General features: G+C 38.2%; 1 protein-coding gene across 1 annotated transcript in view; it reads left to right on the plus strand.

The window, feature by feature from the left end:
- The window catches only part of LOC131592129 (semaphorin-3A), a 160706-nt gene that overhangs the window by 56143 nt on the left and 89843 nt on the right, over positions 1-14720 (plus strand). Inside the window, exon 4 of the mRNA XM_058863413.1 lies at positions 9848-9967. Coding sequence (XP_058719396.1) covers positions 9848-9967 — 120 coding nt within the window. The remainder of the gene's footprint in view (positions 1-9847; positions 9968-14720) is intronic.

A 14720-nucleotide genomic window follows, 5' to 3' on the forward strand; every position in this document is an offset into this window, starting at 1 on the left:
AAGATGTGGTTACTACATAACTATTAATTTAGTTCACAACTAATTTTTTCTGTAGTTCTCTTGCTTACATATACCAAAAATAGGTCTACTAAATTTCTCCCTGCTGCACACAAGTTATAATATTGTCTTTTCTTCTTTCGTAGTAACTCAGAAACTTAAAGGGAAAGTTCTTAAAATAATCTAGGAAATAAAATGCTATTTTTTTCTCTATTTTTTTTTTTTTTGGTTGTTAATTCTTCTGACGGAATAGCGGAATCTCTGTCATTTTAAATAATCTATTCGTCTCTTATTCCCATAGGTAATTCATTTTGGATTAACATTTTCCAAAAACTTTAGGCTACTATATATGTATCATAAATAAATCCAACCAACAGAAAGATAGCAAAAAACCTCCCAAAGCCATTCAACAAATTCACATTTCAGTAATTTCACTTGGGTGCCAAATTTTTACTGAGTGGGGATTTTAAGCTTCTGTCACTTAAGGTTTCTCTAGTTCAGCATCTCTCTGTGGTGCCAAAGCAGTTTAATATCCCCACAGAAATTTCCAGCTTCCCACAGTAAGACACGTGTGACCTCCTGGAGTAGCTTACACACTGTATTTATTTACAGTCATACACACTGTATTTATTTACAGTCATACACACTGTATTTATTTACAGTCATACACACTGCTAAGCAGCTGCCCCTTGGAGATGCCACTGTCTTTTGCTTCATTTCAACACTTCATGGCTTTACCTCTACTTTCAACACACAAGGTTGGAGTGCACTTATCTGAGGTGGCTGTGAGTGGAAGTCATTAGAGAATATGTACTGTGCTGAAAAAAGGCAAGGGGGCTGATTTGGAGCCTCAGTATTTTACGTGCCTGTAACAGGCTTGGCAACCCATTTGTCTGAAATACTCCACCCAATTAGCAGGTGTTGATCCAATTCGGAAAGGTGGGGTGTAATCTGATTTCTCCAGGAGACAGGTGATTACTCCACCCAGATGGAAGAGAGAGATGAGAGAGACTCCTTAGATCTAAACTGTGGTTGCAACTTAAATTGCTCATGGGCTTGGTGAGACTGCCTGAGCTGAAACCTAACATTAGTGTTCATCTCTTTGCTCATAAAGCTGCACTCATATTGTGGGGCAAGTTTACTCTGTAGAACAAAAGAGATTTTTAAAAGTTATGGTCAGAAAGAAACAGCTTCTGCTTGACCTCAAAGCTTCCCAATATTTTGAATTATTTTGAAAATACTCTTCTGTTCCTTAAATAAATTTATTCTGTAAAGTAGGAAATGCATGCTGCTGAAAAGCGTAACTTTTCAAAATAAAGGAAGCTTGCTAGAACTCATGGAAAGGTTTCATGTATAACAGTCATCCTATGCCTGCAAAACCCAAAGACCCAGTTGTTTGCTAGACTGGATCCACAGAAGACTTTGGTTTGTCTTGTTAACTGTGCATTAACCAGATATAAAAAAAATACGACAGAGGCATCAAGTCAGGTATTTTGTGCTGATGCCTTTTCTTGGCATCCCTCTAGTTGTTCACAGGTCTGGAAAAATTATTATATGCATTTTCTGAATGAAAATTTCAGGGCTTGAAACATGTCTTGTAGTTTGAACATACTGAATTCAGGAAAAGTTGTAGAAATTTTACTTCCAAAGATCACTAGGTCAAATGGTTTGTGCTAATGACAAAGGTTCAGAGGTCTAATGCATCGAGGCATCTACAAAGCATGGCTTCTAATGACTTCTTTTAATGGCTTCTGGATTAAGATGGTTTTCAGGATGGACCCTAGGGAATATCCCACCCAGCTCAGCTACCTACATGCTTAGCCTTAGTGGCAAACCCTGGCCAAATGACCTGGACCAAATGACCAAATACCAGTAGTGACCCAGATTTGCAGGTGGGTAGGTAGAGAGGCAGGAAGACATTTTTTGTTTTACCCTCACTAACACAAGGCAGAACCAGAGAAGCTTTCCATCTGCTGTGCAAGTGTGCTGACAGTACAACTGTTTGCTAATATGGCTTGCAGCTTTGTGGCTTGAAGGAATCAGGATATATCTGCTTTTTTTTTTTTTTTTTTTTTTTGCTGGCTTTTTTAAATCATCTGTTTTCTTTGCTTCTCTTTTCTTGTCTTGATGCTTTAATGGTTTAAATTCATGCAGACATCCTGCAACTTGAGTAAATTATACACTTTAAATATTCTTGAGAACTCTTGTCATATCAAAAAATCAGACAGATAACAGGCATAACTTAATTGGAAAGATAACTGGAAGCACAGTAATCTGTACTATGCAACCAAAAATGTCTTATCAACCCTCATCAGTCTGAAGTTTCTCAGGGTATATCTTGTCAGCAGAGGAAAACTGAGGTATGAAACTAATCAATGGTTCCTTTGCAATGCTGGCAGTGGTCACTGTGCCTAAGAGAGTAATTTATGAAATCTCCAAAGGAGTCAGATCCCCCAGATCACAATACCTGTAGATCACAGCATAAGGGCCACTGAATCTGCAGATCTGTCATCTTTGAAAAACTAGGTGTAATCTTGGTTTGTATTGGATTTGTGTGTGTGTGTGTGATGAAATGTGTGCTGCTCATTGAAAAATGGGGAGTGTAACTACCAAGAAGTGAGTTAATGGGGACCCCTCTCTGTAACACAGATCCCAATATTTCACCTGCTCACCTTGCTTCACTCAGCACTGCAGACTAGCTTTTTCAGAGTAAGACTATAAAACATTGATCCTGCTAATTGCAAGGAACAATAATGACATAATGGGGATGTGGATGATGGTATTGATCCCAGCTGCAAGGGGTACACAGTCACAGTTTGCAAATGTTTTTATGCCAGCTGCCCTCCCCCACTCTAAAATCATGCACCTGCCTATACAGGTTCAGCTGGAAGGTTATTTGGTGGAGTACAGGTGCCAGGCAGGATTTCCCCACCCATTAGGGCCTGCACACAGATCCCAGTACTTGGGGACTTTCCTGTTCCAGCCAACATTAACACAATAGCTTTGCAGCACTGTTGCCAAACAGCTTACTCCAATAAAATAAAATTTTAAAAGACCATTTCATTTTAACAGGACCTAAATAATTTTATTTGTTCACTGCTTATTCTGGGCCTGTTTAAGCTGACTGTACATTTGGACCAGTACTTTTCCAAATGTTACTGTAATAAAAAGAGGGACACAGCAATCATTTTTAAATAATGTTGCTGCATTTTACAAAACTTTACAACCAAACAGCAGGAGCTGTGAAAGCACACATGATGCAGAGCTCACCCTGAAGAGGCTTCCTTGCCCGTGCTTACTGACATGTTGAAGTCTTTGCTGGGTCTAGCTGACAGTCCATCATCTGTGTACATGGCAATCACACATATATTATTGCACTAACACTTCAGAAATATTTTCCTTGAAACAATGCTGCTCCATGCTGGAAAAAGATATCTGCCAGTATTCCGACTGAACTGGTGGCAGCTGGCAGTAGCCCACTAGCAAAAGAGAGAAATTAAAAAGCTCCCTGATAAGTCCAGAACATCTTTCAGCAGTGTGATAAATTTGAATGACAGCAGTAATATTGGGGATTTCTTATTCTCTGTGGATATCCCTGACCTCATCACTTGAAAATTTGACTAATGGGACATAAGAATGGAAAAAAAAGTAAACATAATAATTAACCTCATGTATAGGACTTTATATGAAAGCTGTCCATCCATTTTAAGACACAAAATACATATTTATTTTGCATGTCCAGCTGTTAGATGATAGTTCTAAATCCTCTTGTCCATCTAGTTCAGACAAAATCTTAGGCTATTTAAATCACTTGGCTATGTAGGAAGATTGATATAAAGGAAGAATTTGTTACTGGGCCTGATGCTTATCTGGATTAAATCAGCAGAAAACTGTTGAAGCTAATGATGCTGTAAAGGATCATTCAGCCTTCTACTTCTTGCTCTACATAATCTGGCCATTTGCATTTGCTGCAATATCTGAGAAGCAGTGTGGACATCACCGTTGGTTTAAAAAAAAATGAAACCACTTTCTTAAAATAAGGAGAAAAATCTGGATATTAGTTAGTCACAGGGACTTATCCTTCAACTTAAAAAGATGTCATTAAGAACTCTTTGCTGCATTAGTAATCCAGATCGAAGGACGTAACTTCCAGGCTTCTGGAGGAGAGATAATTACTGGAAACTCATAAAACCCACCTAAATTCTGTTTTAATTTTCATACATGGAGCAGATGTTTTGACAGATGGATGGACTTTATTTTTGTAACTGTCCGGGAAAAGTCTGCATAACACAGCCTAATCAGTGTTACATATCTTTACTGTTTGTTTTTCAATCTTTCTGCATTTGGCTCTTATTCTTTTGGTTGCAGACATTTTCTTTGTCATTTATTTTTTCAGGCTAATCTCTCTCTGCATAAGCCCTTCTATCAACTTGATATATAAATATTAGAAAACTCTTAAAAAATAAATCTGCGTGTTTAGTTTGTAAGTCAGATACATTGATCTTCATATGGTGGGTGCCCTTCTGGAAAATCTAATTAACACTTTGTCTCCTCTTCAAGACAGGCCCTCTGACCTCATAGCTGGTATAGTATTTGGAATTAAAATTTTGAGTTAAGGTGCCTGTCCAGACACACTGGACCTCTTTGACTTTAATTCACACTCTGAATGTAAGTGACAGTCTAGTAATTTCTTAACTTGTTTTACAAGTAGGACTTTAGCACAGGAGAATTTGCAGCTGAGTTGGTGCTGTGGCTGCATTACTGTAGTATGATGCAAACTCTTTTATCCACTTTCATTTCAATAATTCATCAGCATGGAATTGAGGATCTGAACCCCACAACTTCCTCAGTCTAGTCTAGAGGAAGTGTAAACATGTTTGTGATATCTGAAGTTCAGTCCTTTTTCTCACTCAGAAGTGCCCAGTGAACTTCTGGGGCATGTTCCCTTGGGTGGCCAAATGTACCTCTAACTCCCAGAGGCAAGGTACAGTGGCTTCAGTTGAATGCCCTGGTGCACTTATGCACCAAATTAACCCCAGGAAAGCCTGTAGGAGCTGCTTGGACTTTTGGTTATGGTCCACATTCCTTCAAACAAAGAAACAAACTGGATTGTGCCTGAGGTTTGTGGGGACTGCTTCAGCTACTGCATGTCACCATTTCTTTGGCCATGCTTTGTAGGTCGTTGGCAATCATGCTATCACAACTGTTTGCAGACACAGATCCAGCAGTCATATAGATTTTAAGATAGAAGCATTTCTGTACAAGGCTAAAGGCAGAACCTACAGCTCTTGTGGAAACCTTAGAGCATTTATTGAAATATGAATGAAGATTAATCCTCTCCAGGGGTAGGTAGATAAATGAATGGGAATTTCTGAGGACTGCAGTAACTCCCACATGATGTACTTAATTTTCCCTTTGAATAACTACTTCAATCATTCTATGCCATATGTGCAGCTCTATGTATGTATATATAAACTCAAGCTTTAGGGCATAAACCTGTGTTTAGCTTCATATAGACTGAAAAGTTTCTTAATATTAAGCCATTCACTACAATGAGCAAGATTATTAGGAGCAATAATTTCTGATTCACTGTGATGATCCCAGTGCCCCTCTTCTTTAACATTTATTTTCATAAATAATGATTATTATAATAAATACAAATAATACTTTCCTGCCTACAGAGAACTTTTCAAACCTTGCATTCATTTTCATTCATGTTATTAGGCTAAAAGTATTTAAACTCCCACTACACTCTGCTCTCAAGTTTGAACAAAACTTATTTCCACATGGAAAATAATTTTTTTAAGTCTAATTTTCTTTCTTCATCTATTTTACTTGACAAAGAACAATATCCAAAGGGTATGGATATGTCCACAATATATTCCCTTTGAACAACATTCCTTTCTCAGGGAAAATAAAAGTTGATGCAGTAGCACTGGGTGGCTGAACTCGCATGCAGGTGCAGTGTTGAACTTCCCTGAGAATTTGTTCCTTATGGCTTCTGCCTCTGCGTTACCTCCTCTTCCTCTGGTGGGTGCTTTCTCCTGCCTGCTGTATTTTCTGAGATACTACATGTCTTTTGTTGTCTTTGCCCCCCTTCCAGTGCCTTACACTCTGCAGTCATGCAGTGAAGTGCCTCGTCCTGCTGGCACAGACCTCCACACCAACAATATAGCGCCGGCCTGGGGGTCTGGCAGGGGGAGACACTGATGCCAAGTAGGACAAACCCAGCTGGAGACACCCAAGTCATTCCAGGCCTCCAGCCAAGGGGGTTGGGGAGCTGCTTTGTAGTCGAGTTATGCAGCCACCAGTGTCAGGAGCAGCAGAGCTGCCTGCCAGGTTTCACAACCTACGGCGCCTGGATGCCACTGAAGCAGTTGTTCTGTGAGGGCAGGAATGGGGAAACAAACAGGAATGGGAGTCAGTCACCCAGGTCTCACGTAGTGGCAGACCCAAATTGCATTGAGTGCACACACATTTTGCCTGATATTTCTTTGTCATACCCATGTGCTGCGATTTAGAGTCTTTGCAAATCATTCAAAGCTGTTAAAGTTGGTTTATTACAGGTTTGTGGGAAGCTTTTTGGTCCCAGAGTCACATAAACCAGGAAAACCCAGTATTCACCAAAGCAAACTCTTGCTAAGCTCCAAATATCAAAGGACCAGATACAACATTTCCACACATAATGGTGTACCTGTGCAGCTGTGCTTGAGCACAATTGGACAAAGGAAGGAGTCTGAGATGGAAATCAATGTGCCTGTTGCTATTGTTCCAGGGAGAATAGCACCGTCTCCCAGGCAGGGCAGAAACTTCACTTTGAACTTCCTGAGTTGACAAGGGCTTAAATCAGAACTGTAACTTTACTTTGATGTCATTTATTGTAGTTTAATACCCCTCTTTATTTATTTTTTTACTACCATGTAAAATATATAAAGAAACCTAATCTGGTAGAGAGGTGTATGAGAATTTACTGAATAGTCCTTAATGGTTCCTTTATGCAGCTATAAAACAGAGGGGAGCTGTAAGAGCAGTCTGAACTGGACTAGGAATCTTAAATGTTATATAAATTTATTCATCACAGTCAAATGTTTATTGCTGTAGGTATTTACCTTCCCCATTGTTTAACTAGGTTGTGTATTTCTCAGACATCTAAGGTAAAAAACACCCTGTACAAGTAATTAGGAGAGCTCAAAAAAAGGGATGAATAAGCTAAATCTGCTTTTGGAAATACATTGTAAATTTGAAGTCACTTGACTAATATTTACACTGTTATCAATCCTGAACACTGGATGGTCAAACATGGCTACGATAGGGTTAATCCACCTTCTTCCGCAGGCTGATCTGGAATAATCCAGTGAAGGTGGTGAGAGAACTTTTCTTAATTTCACCCACAGAAATCAAAGACTCCTGCCCCTAATCTAAGTAGGGTTTTTCCATCCCACCTTTAAAGCATTAGCTATCTAATACCTTCTTGCTGTGTGTTACAGATAAGCAGCTGAACGGTCTCAGTGGGTTGGAGAATGGTGTTAATAACACCAAGGCTGTATGTTCAGTCCCCATGTGGGCCATTCACTGAGGAGCTGGACTTGATGATCCTTGTGGGTCCCTTCCAACTCAGAATATTCTATGACTGTGTGATTCTGAGTGCATATACAGTCACAGGTGGTGTGTTTCTGTAAATCGGAATAATTCCTCTGAAATCAGCACAGTTTTTTCACACTGGGTGTAGGTCCAGCCCATCTCCTCACAGCATTTTATATGTGGCCACCAGCCTCTAACACTTCATGTTCTTCAGGTAGGTAATTTAAAAAGCTTTAGTAAAGGGTAGTAGTAGACCATAAAGACATTTTTAAAATTATGATACATTAAACCTGACAAGGCAAAGCACTGTAGTAGTGAAACAGTGTTGTGTTTATATCAGGCCAGATACAACTCTTAAGTGAGAAACTTCTGATTTATTTAATAATGCGCACACATCATTGCTCAATTTTAAGTTATGTGGAGTCAAAGTCAGATGCTTCATCTGAAACACAGAATGCCAGAATTTAAGAGAGGATCTTTTTTAAATTTTGTTAATGTTACAGGAATTTGGGGTATTTTCCCATTTTACTTTTGTAGGTATTGAATTTTTAATAGACTTTCATGGGTTTTCCATATTTCTTTTACTTAAAGCAGCAACGAACAAACAGCATTAATAAAAATATAGAAACATATTTTTTTCATTATTTATGCCCAGTATTTGCTTAGTACTCTACCATATGACGGTGGAAAGCAGTCTGTGGATAAACATAAATATAATAAATAGATGCTCATGCTTATACTTGTGTGTGGGAAGAATAAGAATGGACAAGAAATAGTGTGTTTCTATTAAGAAAGGTCATAATGGAAAGAATTAAGAGTAACATTCATCTCTACTTCTTTCAATTTCCTGTTGGATTACCTTAACTCTCTCTATGTTTTCTCTTCCATCTCTGTTGAAAAGATAAGCTAACAGCAGTAAGTCAGGGATGCAGTAAGATTCCGGATGCTTTTCTCTGGGTGCTCTTTTTAATGCATTGCTATTATCTGTTATGCAAATATACAATGAAACTGTAAGAGCAATGTCATTCCAGTGCAGTCCTTTGTGTGAGGCAGGGAATCAGTGTTTCATCTGTGTAAGTTCATTGCTTTTCCCTGTGGTGGCCTAAGGCATACCTCAAACTGCACATGCATTTTCCTGCCAGAGCCTTTACTTTGTGTTTGGGAGTATCTGGTTTAATTAGCAAGCAAGTTACAGAGAGGGAGGATGCCAGTCAAGGAGATTTCTGTGGGTGCAGTAGCTCAGGTGGTGTTTCCAGGGGTGCTGGTCTACTTGGAAAGGTAGAGTTGAGCACTGTACCAAAAAAGTCATCAAACTTGCAGAGAAAAAATTTCCTCATGGTAAACACAGACTTTACTGGAAATACTTAATTTCCTTGTTCTCATTTTCCTTCTGTTTGAAATCCATTTTTTTCAATTGTGTCAGCAGACCAACTCGAAGGCATTGACATATTTCTTTTTTATGTTAGATCTGATTGAAATAAAAATATTAAACAAATGGAAAAAGTTGTTGACTTGACTATCCATTTTAATAACACCAGGCATTAATAATGACAGTTTTGTTAACAGATAACAGATAATGTTTGTACTAGGGACTGTTAGTGTTGCTATTAAATTTTTATTTGCTGAGAACTAAAATAACTCATGATGGATAATTCGTATAGGAAGAAAACATAAAGTCCAAGTCTTACAAAGCTTGTATTCTAGGGGCTGTCAATGACTGTATGGAAGTTTAACATATGTATTCATATGTGTAAGACTGGCCTGTAGACACAGGCACTGGGGGTGAGGCAGCACTCGTATGATTGTTAAGAATGCTATATCAATGATTTGGTTTTCATCAACTCCTTCCATCTGGCCCATTTTTCTTCTAATTGTTACTTAATTGAATACAAGCAAACAGTTGGCCCATTTTTCTTCATTATTTCATTCTGACACATTTCTATAAATGGGTTTTGTCTTACAAGCACAGCAATAGCATAAATTACAAAGATGAAGCATGTCTGAAACAAAAATAAGGGGTTTTTTTGTAATCTTTTCTTCAGGGTTAGATGCTTTCTTAAATAGCAACCAAAGATATTTAAATGAGAAATTAAATCAGGCTATTTATTAAATGCTTAGCAGTAAACAATCTTATGAACAGCATGAAATGATCACACTTTACAAATCTGTTCATTCAGCCATATATCTCTAACACAGAAGAGCTCACATTAGTCAAAATCACTGAATTAACTCTATGAATAATTTTTTTGTTTTCTCCTTTTCTTTGCAGAGAGAATGTGCTAATTTCATCAAGGTGCTTAAGGCTTACAACCAAACCCACCTGTATGCTTGTGGAACAGGGGCTTTTCATCCAGTCTGCACCTATATTGAAGTTGGAAGCCATCCTGAGGTAAACTGTCTTAAAACAAGATTTTTCTTTTTTATACTTTTATTCTTTATTGGTGTTTAGCCATGATCTCTTCCTGTCAAAATTCATTCTCACTAGTTTCTGTGGCTTGGGAAGCAGATCTGGTAAGACTTGCTCCTGAATCAGGTGCTGACGTGCTGATTGATAAATCACAGCAGAATCTCTAACTTTCCTTCCCTGCACAGCATCTCTTCCCCCAGGGGCTTAAGTAGTTACAAATAAACTCATTCTACCTGGCTCATGAACTTAAAAAGCACTTTTTTTATAATTGGGACAAATAGCCAGCATAAGAGGGGTAGTTCAGCCACTGTATTTATTCTGGTCCAAACACTGTCTTTAGTTTCCTCCCAGTCTGACACCACCTCAGCTTTCTCCCAGAGTTAAAACAGTGTCACACCTTCTTATAACTCCCTTCTCAGATTTGTCCTAACACACTGACAGTTTTTCATACGTCACCTTGGTTTTGTTTCCTTAGTTTTTTGTGAAAAATAAATCACTCTCTTTTCATCCATTTCTTTAATCTCTTGCTGAGTTTTGCTTACTATTGCAGAATTCTTGCAGTAGCTCATTTTGACAGCTCAGTAGACCATTTTGTCAGTGATCATCATAACTAAATAGATAAGCACGATCTTCCCTGGTAAAAAATAGAATCACTCACAAGAAGCCATGGGACTAGGCTGGTTTTCCTGGCTGAAGATTTGACTAGAATGTCTCTGTGCTGGCCTTCAATACTATTTCTCTCCAGAGCAGCCAATCTCTTATTTTTCTATTGAGTATGTAATATAAATTAGTCTCCTTTACTGTATTTTCTGTCTGGCTTACCTAAGTATTGCTCAATGGCCTGTTTCAGTTTAGCAGTCAGACTTCTGATGTGCTTTCAGCATTTATGGGTATGTTTTACTAGGGAATCCATAATTTTGTTATTTGTAGCTTCTGTGATCTTCATAAAACCAGTTCTTTCAAGTTACCTTATGCTGTTGCAATTCAGGTTTGCAGATTTCCTTGAAAATAAAGACATCATTGTTGAATGAATGACGACTATTTCTTCTCATAGAAAAATTAACAAACCCTTTAAGTGTTGAATTCATAGTCTGGGAACTATTTTTCCCTATGAAAATGTCTTTCGATATTTGAAACATAAGTCTTTAAAATGTTCTAAGAATGGGGTTTTGAAGGGAAAAGGGAGCTGCAGACCAGAAAGGGTTTTGTTCATATTCTTTAATGCTTTATTACAATGCATTCTTGGCAATTAGTGATTGTCTCTTGACCACACACAGTATGTCATTGCTTACTGCATTAAACAGATTCTCTGCTTCCTGAGATTCATTTGGGAATTGGTAGACATATTAATTAACTCTAGTTCCGTAAGATGTGTGTCAATCAATCCTTGGCTATCTGCCAAGGGAATCTATCTGCACAGAGATAGCTCGCATGAGGTCATTTACTTCTACATTTGGCTGTTTTATTGCTGTACCATAAAACTAACACACACTTTAACAAGGATTTATAGAAAGGATGATCAGAGATGAGAGGCCAGACCTAACCTTGGTTTAACATTCTGTTTTTAGAGTCTTGAATCAGTGATAGTTTTGGCCCTGGAGTGAAAGAGGACCCTTGTTTTAGGTTCTTTTTAGCAGTCCCTTCCTATAAAGAAAATCTAAATTGTTAGGGATTTTTTTTGGTTGGCTTTTTTTTTTTTTTTTTTTTTTTCATTTATACAGTAAGTTTGTAAGTCTCCTTTAGCTTGAGTCATTCTCGTGACCCCTGATTTCATTTTCTCAAATGAGAGAAATCAGGAGTGTGTTTATCTGAATTGCCTCAGACACTGTTGGCCTTTGTTTTCCTTTACATATTTAAGATGTGAGTGAAATCATCTTCACCTGCCCTTCCAGTGGCACAAGTTTCTATATCTGAATAGTTGGAGAGGTTTTACTGCTTTCTCAGGTCAGATCTGCCTGTGTGGAAAGAAAGTGAGGCAGGCAGGAGGCAGTGTACCCACCTCTTCGTGGGCTTTGACAAATCTAACAGTCAGCCTGGGTTCTGTCCCTTGAAAGGGTGAAAATCAGATGAATAAATTATTAGATCTGCAATGAAAAATAATCTGTCCTTTCTCTCAGCTAGAGCCTGCTCCTTCCTCTCCCATTACCTAGCCAGGAATTTCAAATGTGCTTCTTCTGTGGAGATGAGGAAGAGGAGTGTGCTTGATTGACAGCAGCTATTAGAGACACCATGAATGAGGGGAATACAATCTTAACCCCTGCACCCCTGCACCCTGCATCTGTGAGAGCCAGATGGTTTATGTTCTCATGTCAGACAGCAGCACTGGACGTGTCAAAGGGCCATTGCTTCCGTATCATGTAGAGTTTATACCTCCCTAGCATACTAAAGAAGGTAAAAGTATAAGCAAAGACAAGCAGTTGATTATGAGTTAAAAATTGCCATCTAAAACTCTTCCTGAAGATTTGTTTTCAGCTACCAGACTTGTGAAAAATTAACTGATTTCACCATCTGCTTATTTATTTTTCAAGCACTTACAAAGGTAAATGTGAACAGATTAGGGGAATGGTCAGGGAATGTACCTACTCTCCAGTATGACTGCTTGTTTATCTGAGCTCTGAATGTAACCCACCTGCCTGAATCCAAAGAGGAAATCAGTGTGTGCCAGACTGAAGAGAGTGGAGAAGTGAAATTTAAAGAACAGAGTGGCAAGTGATAAAGACTCTGGAAGCAATTGGAGTAGGCTGCAGGAAGCTGGAACATGGTACCATTTTTATGGCTGGGGAAAGGAAATAACTTACTTTGTGTGACATTCATAAAATAATGGGAATATGAATCGTTGAATATCTCTTTGATATGAAGCAGTGTATCATAGCCCCATTCCATACCTGAAGAAAATAATTTCTGGTGATGGAACAAGGCAGATTTAATTGAGTCTGATGAAGTACAGTATCAGAAGTAATAATAAAAAGCGAAAAGGATATGAACGGCATGCTGTGCATCTGATTAAAAATGATGTGCACAAATGTATACAACCTAATATGTTGTGAATTACACCGTGGTCTGAGGAGTAAAGCAGACTAATCTTTGCTTAAATCCATTCCAGATGTGTAAGCAAATAACCACAGTATTTCGAGGGAGGAATAAAGTTAATATTTCAATAGGCTTTAAGCATGTAAGCCACAAGGAAGCAGGAAGGAACATATTTGGAGAGAGCATAGTGTGTGGATATGCAGAAAATACCTGAGGGCAGCCAAATTTAAAGCTTGATATCATCCATTTTATGTGCATGAGTTTAGGGGAGATGATCTAACACAGACACCTACACAAACTTCAGGGATCTGGGGTTAGGCAATATGTGGTATTCTGTCCTCAATGCAATATAATACAAGAAACCAATTACCAGACAAAACAAGGAAGTGATTAGTAAAGCTGTGTTTTGCACCCACTGACTTCTGAGGAAACAGGGCTGGATGTGTAGGAATGTTGTACTTAACGGTTGCAAAATTAAACAAGTCAGATCTGTGCTTGAAAGGAACAAATCCAACTGGAGGGAGACGTAGAGGTACATTAACCCCCCTAGAAAATCACAACAGGATGCAGAGTGCACCTGCCTGAGCGTGCCTGAGCAGGGGGAAGGAGCCCTGCTCCCTTTCCCCGGGGCTCCCTTTGGGGTAGTTTGAGTGAACCAGCAGGGAACAGTCCTGTTTCAGTAAGAAAAGGATTTTCCATAGACTTCACCCTTACACACAGGTGGAGGTGTATGGAATGCCCTATAGCACCTTTTTTTTTTTTTTTTTTTGCTAATGCTCAGTCTGGCATTGCAAGAGATTTACAAAATTGTTTGCCAGATCCTCAGCAGGAATGCATTAGGGGTTTCTTCAGCAGAGATAAATCAGTAAGTGCTGTCTGAAGAACTAAATCAGCTTCTTTTATTGTCTTCTAATTCCAAATTTCTTGTCATTGTCCAACAGATTAAAACTCATTTTTAAATGCATTAACTTAAAAGATCTGGGATCACTTTACTTGCAGGTTATTTCTCAATCAATAAAGAAGTTTTAAATGCGGTTTAGATTTATGATGTACATAAAACATTAAGTTATTGCATATGAAGTTATGTAATGCTACCACCTGTAACATATTTGCTTTTTCCGGACTCTGTGTGTTTTAAAAATCTTTGGTTCAACTCATAAAATTTTGCTGAAATATACTTTTCACTCTTTTTTATCCCTTCTTTTCTTCATATTAGAAGAGGTCCAGAGTGCATTTCCTAAGTAATGGACAATTCTGTTCTGACACATTTCTGCATCTATCATTTTGTCTCTGTGTATATATTATATATATAGTGATGGAAGAGCATTTTTTTCCCTGAAGGAATGACTTGGAAGAAATGCACTAATTGAAGATTCAATGCTATTGCTAGTACTAAACATGTTGTGTTTATCTAGTGTAAAAATTCAGGATGAAACAGTGGTTTCAGTAGTTGTAGATGGGGCATAAATTAGCCTAACTTCATCAAAGACAGCAGACCTGTGTCAGTTTATGTCAGTCAAGATTCTGAGCTGTGGTTTTTAAGTGAAACGTTAGAGCAAATGATTTTTTAAGTAAAAAATCACCTGAGGCTAGTTTTCTTTCTATCTAATTAACTATACCTTCGTGTTGTATTTATATGCTTATATAGAGAAAGCGTGAAGGAAAAGGATACTGTTGAAGGATTATTCTCATTTGTGATGGAACT

The sequence above is a fragment of the Poecile atricapillus genome, chromosome W (assembly GCF_030490865.1).
Source record: "Poecile atricapillus isolate bPoeAtr1 chromosome W, bPoeAtr1.hap1, whole genome shotgun sequence".
In the NCBI taxonomy this organism is placed as follows: Eukaryota; Metazoa; Chordata; class Aves; order Passeriformes; family Paridae; genus Poecile; species Poecile atricapillus.